Below are 13,080 nucleotides of genomic sequence, written 5' to 3'. Positions count from 1 at the left end.
GTTTAAACTGATAAACTAGAATGTTTTCTGTAAATAATGCCTGCAACATGTTCCAAAAAACTTGGGACATGGCCATGTTTACCACTGTGTTACATCACCTTCTCGTTTAACAACACTCAGTAAGCATTTGGGAACTGAGAACACAGGCTGTTGAAGTTTTGAAAGTGTAATTTCTCTCTCAGGATTCACAACTGGTATCTGAAATTACTTCAAGATCTAACAACTGTCTGTGTGTAAGAATGGGCCAAAATCCCATCTGAACACTGTGAGACCTTAGTTTCTTGGCATTGCAAACAAAGGCTTCTCCGAGTGTTACATAAATTTAAGTTAGTGTGTAATGCTTTTTTCTTGTATCATTCCACTTGGTAACACTTCATATTAAGGTACTGTAATAAGCGTTAATTAATGCTTAATAAGCACCAATTAACAGTTAATGAACACTAAAAAACACTTATATAGTCTTATTAATGTTAATAAGCATCTTATACATCTTATAAGTGCTCATTAACTGCTAATTTGTGCTTATTAAGCATTAATGAACACTTATTACAGTACCTTAATATAAAGTGTTACCTTCCACTTTACTGCACATACAATTTTGGGTTGAAATGTTATGATTTCTTTATCTGTGTAGTTTTATTGAGTTATTACCAAAGACTGTATAAAATAGTGCATGTAGCTACAGTGATGTCACCCACTGGTTTGTGGACTCCTGCCTTGAAGCCTCGAGTTCGCCATTACGGCCATTGCCATCACCATCTTGGTCTTTTGAAACCAGAAGTGACCCTATTTGGACAAGAGGCTGGCACTGTGGATGAGCGAGGTTGCATCTAACTGAGAAGCTGAGGACAATATCGGCAGACAGCCTGTCACTCAAAGCGACCCCACCTTTAATTATGTGTAACTTTAAGCCTCAATAACGGGTGAGCTATATAAACATTCACCCCCTGTACGGTTGTCATAAATGTTGAAATTAGCTATAGAGACCAAAATGTTTTGAACCAGGTTATAAACATGTTTATTTCTGCTGTAAAGTCGGGCATTTTAACATGGGGGGTCTAAGGGGATTGAGTCGCTTATGGAGCCAGTCTCAAGTGGCCATTAGAGGAACTGCAGTTTTTGGCACTTTTGTGTTGGCTTCATTTTTCAGCTCTGAAGGTTGACACTTGGTTAATACCCATGTCTGGTCTAAATTCCATGTAAATAGCTGCACTGGAAATAGGTTTGAGGAAAATGTGGACATGTTTAATACTTAATCTCCCACTGTATGTCAAAAAGGAATTGCAGATTATTGCATTTTGTTTTTATGCACATTTAACACAGCGTCCAAACTTTTTTGGAATTGGGGTTTAAAAGCCAACCTCAGACTTACTCTCGGTTGGCGTTTGGCCTCATTTTATTTGTAGGGTTCCTTGTGGTGCTGTGTCTCTAACATGCCTGCTAGCACCTGGTCGCTACCCCGCCTAAGTGCTGTAGGAATAAGTGCTCACAGAAAATAAGAAAACACAGTCAGAGGCAGAGTTCTGCAGATCAATACACCGCCACACACTTCCAGTAGGTCATAAATAATGATTGAGAGGGATTACCTCTGTATGAGTCTACACAGTGTTTTATCAGGACAATCCTGCACAGTATATCTTTAAGATCACAAAACTCCAGTTTTCATCAGCACATCAGAACAGCCAGCAGGCAGCTCTAAATTTACGGGAGGATTTGCCAATAAATAGACAGTCCCTTAAAAAAAAAAACAGAATTTTTTTCCACTGTGCTTTACATCAAAATCTCACAATTTAATTATAATGAATCCACACTGAGCACAATGCCTCCACATCAGTACAAATGACAATCTTCAGAATGATGTGAGTCTTGGCAGAAATCAATACAATCCTTCCAGCACAGTTCAAGTGAGCGCCCTTGAAATCTGATGTGTGCATGCACTGGAGAGTAACTGATGGCGATGATGGTGAGTGGGGGAAGTGAGTAACATCAGTTGATCACACAGTGCGGTGGCAACGCGTTTTAGGACAAAGTGGCCCACAGCTTTGTGATTACTTTAGCCTTAAAGCTTCATCTTGGGCTTCCACACACATTGATTGAAAAGTCCTGTGCCAAAGAGCAGCACAAATACTGTACAAGACAAATCCACAAGAAAGTCCAACACCCTGTGCTATCAATAAGACTGTGCGCAAGTGAAAATATAAGTCTTATCAGTGGAGTAATACTGTTCAAATGGAGTCCCAGCACTCTAAGGAAAAAAATCTTCTGGTGTTTGTATTTATTGCACATCACAGCGTCTCTTGTTTTTCATGCTTCACCTTGCTGCTGCTGTGTGACTCCTGTCGGACAGCTTTGCTTATTTGGACCATGACCAGTGTACATCTGTGGTCACTGTTAACCAAATGCACCATGCTTGAGTTGCAGCACGAGTGCACAGCCTCATTTCCATTTTAATTTCCTGGCACCGTCTTCCTCAGCAGCTGAGGATCTTGATGAAGGCTCGTCTGAACTCGATATTGAAGGTGGTGTAGATAATAGGGTTGAGAGCACTGTTGACATAACCCAACCAGGTGAAAGCACTGTAAAGCCCAGGAGGCACGTAGCATGTCCGGCAGTGGGTGTTCAGAATGTGAGTCACAAAGAAAGGCAGCCAGCAGATGAGAAACACCCCTGAAGCAGCCAGAGAGCAGGGAGGTATGGAGAGAGGACGAAAACACAAACACAAGAGAAAAATTGTAAGAAACAGTGAGTTTGTCCGCTGTAACATCAGCCGCAAACTTTAGCATGCTTGGCTAACTAGATTGTTACCAACAGTAGTAATCAAGGGGTACTTCCAAAGGAAGCTGATAATATCCTCCTGAAACCCAAACTTTTGTTTGGAATGCATTTTTAATTTCTCCTAGCTATTTGGGACCAGTAGGACCCGATAATCATAAAAAAATATATAAATATTGTCACCAACAATATACTCCCGATGTCTTTTAACGATGATGATAAATTCCCACTATGCTCAAATGAGCACTTCCTAATTAACAGTGTCTTATCTTGTTACTGTTGCTAAAATTGGTCAAATTTATTGCCATATCAAAGTACAAACTTTATCAATCATAATTAAACAAGTTTCAACGATAAAATGTGATCAGGTTTTGTACCTTGTCCACTTTTGTCTCGGGATCGGCTGCAGACTGACTTGGCAGAGATGGCTGCCATATTGTTTTTACTTGGATTAGTGTACTGTGGTCTTACTACCACTAGATGGCACAAAAAGTGTCCACAAACAGGTCTACGTAAAGTAGAATGAAGTATAAGGTGCAGGAAACCAAAAATGTGATGTTCTCTCATTAGGACACAGGGTCTCAGGAGGATATATAATAATTAATGTAGCGATGTAGCAAACTACATTGGTTATTACATGGGGTTACAGGTTACGTTAAAAAAAATTCTGTTCAGAACTGACACGCTGCACAGGAGCCAAAATGCTAACATTACTACATCACAGTTTAGAGCATAGACAGTATGTAAAGATGGACGACGTGTCTCCATTTTCTCACAGTATACAAAAGTGAAGAGAAAATATTTCACATACAGGCACTACCACCTTACGCTTTGGAGCCAGTGTCTGTGCAGTTACGAATTAGGAAGTGGAGCAGGATTTAGTTCCCACCCATACACTGGTCTGACCCAATCATGAGCAGCACCACTGATCACATACACACACAGAGCTGTCAATCATGACATCAAACCCCCTTTTAAGAGCATCTACGTTGTTATTAAAATAAGTTAATGTGACTTTAGGACATGAGCACAGGTCTCCTGGGTGAAAGTCCTGTGTTTGTTTGATCCATCTTTGTTGCTTTCTATGCTAGGTCATGTCACTTCCTCCTCCATTCTTGTAATTATTACTTCAGCCACTAGAGGGGACATAATCAGCTGCCTGCAAAACTGACCTATGTGTGTGTGTGTGTGTGTGTGTGTGTGGGGGGGGGGGGGGGGTTCGGTGTGAGTGGGCTGGTCTGGAAGGGGCGGGGTTTATGACCTATAATACAGCCACTTAGTTACCAGGGGACGTTCAAGATGTTTTGGCTTCACTTTTGTGAGGCTGTCATGTTGTCCATCTTTATATGCAGTCATTGGTTTAGAGCAGTGGTTTCCAACTGGGGGGTCTTGGTCCAAAAGTGGGTCATGGGTCCATTCTGATAGGACCACAAGTGACTTGCTAGCATATCAATCTTGTAAAAAACACACTTTATTTTTAAGTACAATAAATTTTTAGCACACAGCCTTTATTTTTGAAGCACTGCTTCCAGCTGTAGAGTGAATGAATGACAGACAGCTACTTAACAGAGACAACAAACTAGCTTGAGACATGGCCAAATGCAAGTATGACGCCGAAAACATGAAATGTAGACCTTGAACTAATGACTAAGGAAAAATCTGGACTCGGTGGCTGGACCAGTTGGTAATCACTTGTTTAGAGTTGTGTAAGTAAGACTGGTGAGGATGCTGATCTTTTAACCCAGCTTCAGCCTTAGTTTTTTATTTTTTTAGCATTACATCATGTGTGGTTATTATTTTCATTTAAGACACAGCCATTTTTAAAACAAATCTGATGGAATCATTAAAAAGTTAGCTTTTTAACCAACACATGGAGTTTGTGTGAGTCAAATAGGTAACTACAGTCATTTCAGCTGACAAATTCTACTGTTGGCAGCTATAGTTGGCCTGCCTGTTTACTTTTGTGTAAAATCAAAGACCCATTGCTTCAGGAATTACTACGCATTTCGAGTAATCTGCTGTTCTTTGAAAACCATGTGTGTTGTGCAAAACAGAAGGCTTGAAAGGCTTTGCCAGGGGTCAGTTAAAACAGTTTTGGTTCCCAACCTGCGCTTTGTGTGGTTATTCAGGTTTTGAAGACACTTAATAAACCCAGCAGCAGCCAACAGGACATCGTTTATTATGTATAAACAACTATGAATGCTGCAGCATACTTGAAACACTCATTAAATTCAAGTACTATAATTGGGGTCACAACATCACTGCAAAGCAGCGGTCAGCTGGGTGAAAAGCAGGTGGGAAGTGGGCGGGACTGAGATAATTTTCTGTGTGTGTGCCACAGTTTTCACTGACACCAGTGTAACGTAATGAGACACCTCTGATTACATTTTTGTCAGCGAGATCTCTGCTGTGCCAGAGCCAACTTGACCAGGCTTATAGCAACCTGGCTGATAATTGGAGCGTGTGAAAGCTGTGTCAGGAGCTACAGCGTGTGCCTGGACACACACTGTGAACCTGAAGCAAACCAGACTTTTCTGACATTTCAGCTTGATTTATTGTGGCTCTGCAAAATATGCAGCAAATGCACAAGGGGTAAGAAAATGTGCTGGTGCCACCATCGCTAGATGAGAGAGCGGTACAGGTGACCGGGCACATATGGCAGAAAAGACCATCAGGAAAATGTTAAAGGAGCTGAAGTGGAATAAGCAACTATCCATATAATTGCCTTTGATAAGTGTTAGCATGACATTTATGTTTCTCTTCCCTCAGCCACTTAAGACAGTCTCCACTCACCAAGAACAATTGCCAACATCTGAGTGGCCTTTTTCTCCCGTGCGTGCATACTCCTGAATCGTGGATTGTTGATGTGAGAATGTACCATCGACCGCAGTGACGTGTGTGTTCGTCCATTGGACAGATTCTTCACCTCGCAGCTCATCCTGACAGGAGGCTGTTCATTTTGGTTGCTCTCCTCCGCCTTCTCCTCCTCCCGATCCTGCTCCAGATCCAATTCAGTGCGGCCACAGGAGGCGTGGCTGATGCTGCAGCAGTTCTGCGTGTCCACCTGGGGCAGCACAGAGTTCCCCACAGGTCCCGTCTTTGGACGTTTGCGCCACAGGCATCCTGACAACAGGTTGGGCTTGGAGGGATCTGAAGGCTCTACACTCTGCTGTCAGGACAAATCATACATGATTAAGAGATGCTGTATAATCAGCACACATATTCAGTTACATGTTATCATATTATTTATTGTAATAGAAATGTCACATCATTAAAGCTGCACTATTTTTTGTTATATGTAATATGAAAGTTGTCAGTGGTACGGAGAAACGCTTCAGAATTATTACCCAACTCTGCAGTTCCCCTCAGCTCTTTTAGCATCTTTCAGCTCATTGTTTTGGTTTTCTGGCCTCCAGCTTTAATATTAACTCACAACAGACAGCACTTTACCCTCTGTAAACCTACAGTACAGTTTGCTACCTGTATGAAATGTCAGACAAATTTAGCAGCTATGTGGTTAACAAAGTGGAGCATTTAACTCTCTGAACAACTAAATATTTTCCTTGTTGGTTGGTGAAGAGCAAAATGGAGCTACAGTAAAAAGAACTGTATATTGGCTGAAGGCCTTTGCACACCAAGTCCACATTTTCATTGGGAATTATTGCATGTTTAAAAATAAATGTGACCTTACATTGTGTTAATCCAGAATCTGAAACTTTTGTCCATCATTAAAGGTTCTGGAAGAGGTTTGATTTTCTGCACATATAGTATATATATATATATATTTTTTTTTTCATCCGTCAAAAGCCTTTCGAGAGTTGTTTGACCAAGACGCAGTGAGGAATGTGTGGGACACATGCATCTGCAACAAGAGAGAGGAACAGGGTAGAGGGCCAGCTCTTTTTGAAATCTTCCACAACAAAGACAATATAATGTTAGCCAATCTAGAAACACACAACAACAATGATGAAGTGCAATTTATTATCTGCACAGTATCATTTCATAACTCTAGTAGCCACAGCGCCAAATGAAAGACGCGGGCACCTAGGGCAACGTATTCTCCCTCCAGCGATGTAAGGAAATTACGACGGACCCCATTGCACACTATTTTGACGGGCCCTAGTGCACACTATTGTGCATGTATTGTCTTGACACAAATAAAGACGTGACATTGGACAAAATCAACATACATATTACCAGCAAGTATTATTGCATATCTGACAAAAATATCAAAGAAAATTAATCATTTAATTTAATAGTTTTTGTAGTTTATTTATAGATTTTATAGCTTTTGTAGAGAATGCATAGAATTTTGTTTTAGGTAGCTTAAAAACTAAAAATAGAAAAGTAAACCATGGTTTGCCTTTTTTGAGGACATTTATAGCAACCATTTTTAGATTAGGAACATTTTTTTCTTAATCATTCCTCTTTGAACACAGGTATATATTCAAGGTGGCAATCTGAATCACTTTCCCGCTCCCTCCATGGGTCCCTCCACCCCATGAGTGCACTGCCTGTACTGTCTATATTTACGCCCCTGTCTCACTCCCAACTCGTCGAATATTAATACTTGATCAGTGTCCTGTCACCCCAAAATATTATGTGCTAGATATACCTCCTGTGTCAGCTTCAGGGTCAGTTTATACTCATTACCTGCATTGTCTGTAGATAATGCACTAATTCTTTTCGTTGTACATACAGACTTTTTCAAAATAAACTTTGACCAAAGGTAACAAACTGTGCTATCAGGTTTACTTAGGTCTGGGCAACAACAAACATGTGGTCAAGTTAAAAAAACCCATCATGGTTTGGCTTGAAGTCACTACGTTTGTTAGCAATGTAATGTAATGTCACATAGGTCATGTGACATAATTCGCTAGCATAGTATGCTACACATACTAGGGCACTACGTCATTAGTAAAACAACTTGATTGACTTGGTTTCACACAGAACACAAACAGCAGGCTCCCGGGTGAAAGTCCAAAGTTTGTTTGACTCATCCACCCTCACTCATCTCAATTTTTGATGAGTTGGGAGAACGACCAGGTTGCCTAGGGAAGTAAGTGGTGAGACGCAAGGGAAGAAATGTGTCTGTCCATTTTTTCTTGTACAGCAACTTTTCACAATGAACAGAACAATAAAATGCATCACACTCACCGTGCAAGGATTCTGTGTGTATAAGTTTTATCATATCACAGATTTTAACCCTTTGGGTCCTAGGCGTTTTTGGGGTATTTTTACTGCCTTTACTCTTAAGCTCATATCACAGTCATTATAAAGGCTACATAGGGCCTACACATGCTATATCTTGTTTTTTTCAGGACAATGTGGGCTAACCAGATTTGCCATCATTCCATGTCCTTCTATGCGCCTGTATTTTATATTAATTTTTATAACAATGAAAAAACAAATCCGTGTTACTAAATTCTTACATGTATCTCAGCATAGCAAGTTGGAAGAAGACATATTCTGCCATATATGAAGAGGGGAGACTCTCTGGAATCTGGCAATATAAGAACCATGATGCTGGGACATTCTGTCACTTCACAGTTGTCCAAAACATGTGGTTTGTGCCAGGCGGACATGATTGCCAGTATTTTTTCATTATGGCAAGAAATTCCATTGACTCATTCACAAGTCAAAAATGTGTTTTATCTGAAAGAAACATTTACATCTAAGATCATAGAAAAATAGTCAACCAAGTGCAGTGATGTACTCCAAGATAATATTTGCCACTTTGTTTGCAGTAAACAAAGTCTGCTGTAGTTTTTCAGTTTCAGTTATATACTGGGGGGGCATTTTGAGCATTGGGGGAGCATGTCCCCCTCAATGTATATGGTGACTACGGCCCTGTCAGCATGCATAATTAGGCTGCAGTTGTCTGGGTGCGCAAAGGTGAAGTGGCTGGTCTTGTCATACAAAGTTTGATGGAGTGTCAACTGGACAATATGGAGATATTTGCATCTTGAAAGCCGGACTACAAATGTGGATAGACAGGGAGAAACACACGCAAGCCTAAGACGTGGTAAGATACGATATTCCTCACTATATGAAGTGACTGATAACAAGATCTGTATAATGGGTTGTAAAGAAATTCGTCAGGTTTTTATTTTGTAGACAGTTAATCTGGATTTATAGCATGATAGGATGACAGCACAATGATCTGTGTGGTATCATTGGAAAGGTCTGCTCCTGCGCTTTCATGTGATATGCGTGGCATTTCTGCGCGAGTAATCCATCCAAGAGTAATGTGTGTGCAAAGCTGTATGAAAGCTCTGTTACACATAATTTTAGTGTAAATTTATCATTGTTTTTCGCTGTGAAAACATTGGACTACCGACAAGTGCTTGGTCTTGTCGGAAAGCTACAATTCTGCTGTTTCATGTGATATGCGTGGCTTCTCGCTATGACATGAAAATCAGTAGAGAAGAACAGGTGTGAATTTGGACGCACTATGCGTCGTTCGGGCCCATAGGGTTAAACAATGCATCTGAAAAATACGGATGTGGTGTATGATGGCCTTTATATTTGTCAGGTGTCTAGATGGTGCTCTAGTGTGTAAATAGCAAACTGCCAACAACTTTATGATAATGTGTCAGTGTTGTGTTTACATCTTGTTTCCAAAAACAAATAAATTACTGCAGCTTTATTGTTTGAATTTTAGGTAAACATAATTCATTGCTCTCCTACACCACTTCTCTGTTCAAAAATTACCTTTATCTTATCCTGCCTTGGCCATATGTGGAAAATGAAGCTGAATGCTACTCCAGTGAGCCAAAAAAGTGGGCAGTATGGCCAATACATCTCAGAAATGCTGTTCAGACAGAGTGAGAGCTTGTCCTGCACCTCCACTGCAAGTTCTTAAATCACTTATGCACAGTATGCATTCAGCATACATCAGTGTGCCAGCAGTATCTCTAAATTACTTCTAAAGACAATATTTCATTTTCATAGCATATCAACAAATACTTCCTTATTGTAAAACTGCAAATTCAGCAACTACAGCTCCACTGAGCCGTGGAGCAAAAAGAAGCATAATTAACTAGTTGTGCTAATTGTGCAACGTGTATTTCCAGTATAGCCAGAAATGTTCATTCTCTTTCTTCTTTCTCTCACACACTTATCTCTTGACACATTTTCCTCAAAGGAAAATTACAGATTGCTATTCCTCTCCGCCTTTGAGCAGTCTGTGGATTATGCAGGTGCTGCAGTGCGTCACCCACAGACTTTGCTCAGCTGACAAGTGACCAGGTGACAAGAGGCAACAAGCCACGCTTCAGAATCACAATTTTCAGCTCCTTCACAGACCCCTGGGCTGCGAGCACACAGCGGAACGAAAAACCCAAGTGTGCATGAACATAAACACTGACAGACTCACATGAAAAGCTAAAAACAGAACCGCCCTGCGTGCCGCCATGTCACAATACGCCAACACAGTAGATATGAGAATTAGTCAGGCATTAGGCTGCGTTGCATTCAGCAAAACTAGAGCAGTGAAATAAATCAATTCAAGAGCTCTGTTGGATCCCTGGTTTACAATACCACTCACCACTTTGATTCTTATAGGTGACAGGTCTTGCCTCGCCTTGGGAGTCTCCTCTTGTAGACAGGTCTCCTAAGGAATCAGAGGGAAGTTTGAGAAAGTATTTTCCAGAGAAATTCTTAACCTCTCCATATTCCCCATTCCCCATACAGGAAAGATTATTAGAATTAATAACATGGTTATCGTAGATAATAAATTAGATTATTATTATTAGAAAGTTTATGCCATTCATTTGAAGTCATTGATTTATCACTGTGTATCTCTGGAGGATGTTTTCATTACGATTCACATCTGTTATTTATCTGTTGCTTTCACACCTGAACGAAACACCGAGCCACTCAATTAAAGCTCAACGCAGAAATAAAGATAGCAGCTTTTGAAACAAGCCTCCTCCTTCATATCAGTTCCTTCACTTGATTGAGTCAGAGTCCTATTATGTTATTTCTAAACATGTTTCCATTATAACACTCTCAGCTTGATCTCCTCCAGGGCTTAGATCTCACAATGAGTGTCTGCACTCATGGATGACTGGGGCTCAACCACAACCAATCATCTGTAACCTGCTGTTATAATAGAGGACTTGATTGTGAAGTAGTGTGCAATGCAGGGATAAAAATGGAGTGAAAGCGCCTGGATACGCCACTGCTGGTCATGTTACTGAATTATATTATCTAATAGTGTCTTTTTATACACCATATTTTAAAAATAGGGTAGATACAGATACACAGAGCATGACCTGGTGTCTCCTTGCCTCTGGATAAAAGACAAAGCCATCGTTTGTATGATAGATGTAACTGGGACAAATATTAGCGTGATGGATGTCGTCAAAGAACTGACAGCTGGTTGTGAACAGAATTCAGAATTGTTCCATAATGAGATATCCACCATTTAAAGAAAAGCGTCACCCTTATTCCAAAGTACTAAAAATAAAAAGACTGACTATTTTCAACCTTACCAGCCATTTTCATTAGGAACAGCTTTAGTTTAACAGTGACAGCTGTATCATCTGCTCATGAACCGAGCTATACATTTTGTCTATAAATTTAATCTTTGCCCTGAATGGGTTCACCTGTATGGGGTGCCGTTTGTAAAGTGTCTCACACTGAAAATAACATCAACATTTTGCCACATTTAGCTTCAAACAATGTTTAAAAAAGTATTGTGAATTTTTTAACATCACCTTTTACCACATTTACAGCAATATTTGTTAACTTAGAAATATATTAAATAGTTAAATCTAAATATTAAATGTGGCACCTAAATGTTAAATGTTAAATGTTAAATGTTAAATCTAAATGTTAAATAAAAAAATATTTTTTTCCAGCGGATGTCCTAGTTACAACATGATTGAGCTAGCAAAGCAGTTTTGTGTTGCGATGTGTGGTATTTATTCAGTTTTGGGAAATCACGATGTCTAGAAATCATCAGTGGCTGCAGCAGCAGCAAAGCTAACATCAGGACGTCATCTGTTAAAAGCCTCCCGTTGTCGGATATGACATGAAACTACTCCAGTTAGCTCAATCATGTTGTAACTAAGACATCCACTGGAAAAAAAAAATAAAAAATTTCACGGACCGTTTAGAGTTAATGAGTCATCACAGACACCGCTAACAGGGCTAACAGCTAACGGTTAGCCCCGCTAATCTACGATAACCATGTTATTAATTTCAGAACGTGATAGTAATGTTTGTTCAATCATAGTGTTTATAGACTTTACAAACACCAGATTAGTCTAAACGGTAATATAGTGACGTGAAAAATGTGAGATATGCATATATATATGTAGCTAAACTCCGCTGGTTTTCTACCCGGAAGTATTTGTAAACAACAAGGTGATTCCCTCCGAAGGGACACAAACAAATCAAAGTACACATTAAATAAAATTTCTCCAAACACGTTTCTTGTTATTTTAGGTAGTTATTATCACGCTAATGTATGTTCAAGTGTTCATTTCCCCCGATAAGTTGGTTTTAATTCGTTATTTGATTCTATAAACACAGTCTGACCATCTCAAGCTTTTATTTTGGTACTTCCGGTGACCGGCAGTGTGAATTTGCATATTAGCTAAATATTTAGTTTCACCCAGAACATTTAGATTTAACATTTAACATTTAGATTTAGCATTTAACATTTAGATTTATATTTAGCATTTAGATTTAAATTTAGATTTAACATTTATATTTATATTTATATTTAGATTTAGATTTAACATTTAGATTTAGATTTAATATTTAGATTTAGATTTAACATTTAGATTTAACATTTAACATTTAGATTTATATTTAGCATTTAGATTTAGATTTAACATTTATATTTATATTTATATTTAACATTTATATTTATATTTAGATTTAGATTTAATATTTAGATTTAATATTTAGATTTAACATTTAGATTTAGATTTAGATTTAATATTTAAATTTAGATTTAGCATTTAGATTTAGATTTAATATTTAGATTTAGATTTAACATTTAGATTTAGATTTAGATTTAGATTTAATATTTAGATTTAACATTTAACATTTAGGTGCCACATTTAATATTTAGATTTAACTATTTAATATATTTCTAAGTTAACAAATATTGCTGTAAATGTGGTAAAAGGTGACGTTAAAAAATTCACAATACTTTTTTAAACATTGTTTGAAGCTAAATGTGGCAAAATGTTGATGTTATTTTCAGCGTGAGCCACTTTACAAACGGCATCCCATACACCTGAGAGGCTAATTTCCCTCAGCCCATCTTTCCAGACACTTTTCTCTCCT

General features: G+C 38.8%; 1 protein-coding gene across 3 annotated transcripts in view; it reads right to left on the bottom strand.

The window, feature by feature from the left end:
• Window positions 1–608: 608 nt before the first annotated feature.
• The window catches only part of drd3 (dopamine receptor D3), a 42,025-nt gene continuing 29,553 nt past the window's right edge, over window positions 609–13,080 (bottom strand). For 2 of the 3 annotated variants that reach the window (XM_049565892.1, XM_049565893.1), the window contains 3 exons: window positions 10,322–10,387; window positions 5,566–5,941; window positions 609–2,667 (listed from right to left, as the gene is read on the bottom strand). In XM_049565892.1, coding sequence (XP_049421849.1) covers window positions 2,471–2,667; window positions 5,566–5,941; window positions 10,322–10,387 — 639 coding nt within the window. In that variant the 3' untranslated portion in view covers window positions 609–2,470. The remainder of the gene's footprint in view (window positions 2,668–5,565; window positions 5,942–10,321; window positions 10,388–13,080) is intronic. The other variant, XM_049565894.1, reaches the window with a different exon arrangement.

This window comes from Epinephelus fuscoguttatus, linkage group LG21 (genome assembly GCF_011397635.1).
Source record: "Epinephelus fuscoguttatus linkage group LG21, E.fuscoguttatus.final_Chr_v1".
Classification (NCBI taxonomy): Eukaryota; Metazoa; Chordata; class Actinopteri; order Perciformes; family Serranidae; genus Epinephelus; species Epinephelus fuscoguttatus.
Note: the sequence above shows the minus strand (reverse complement) of the source record. Positions and strands in the feature narration are given on the sequence as shown.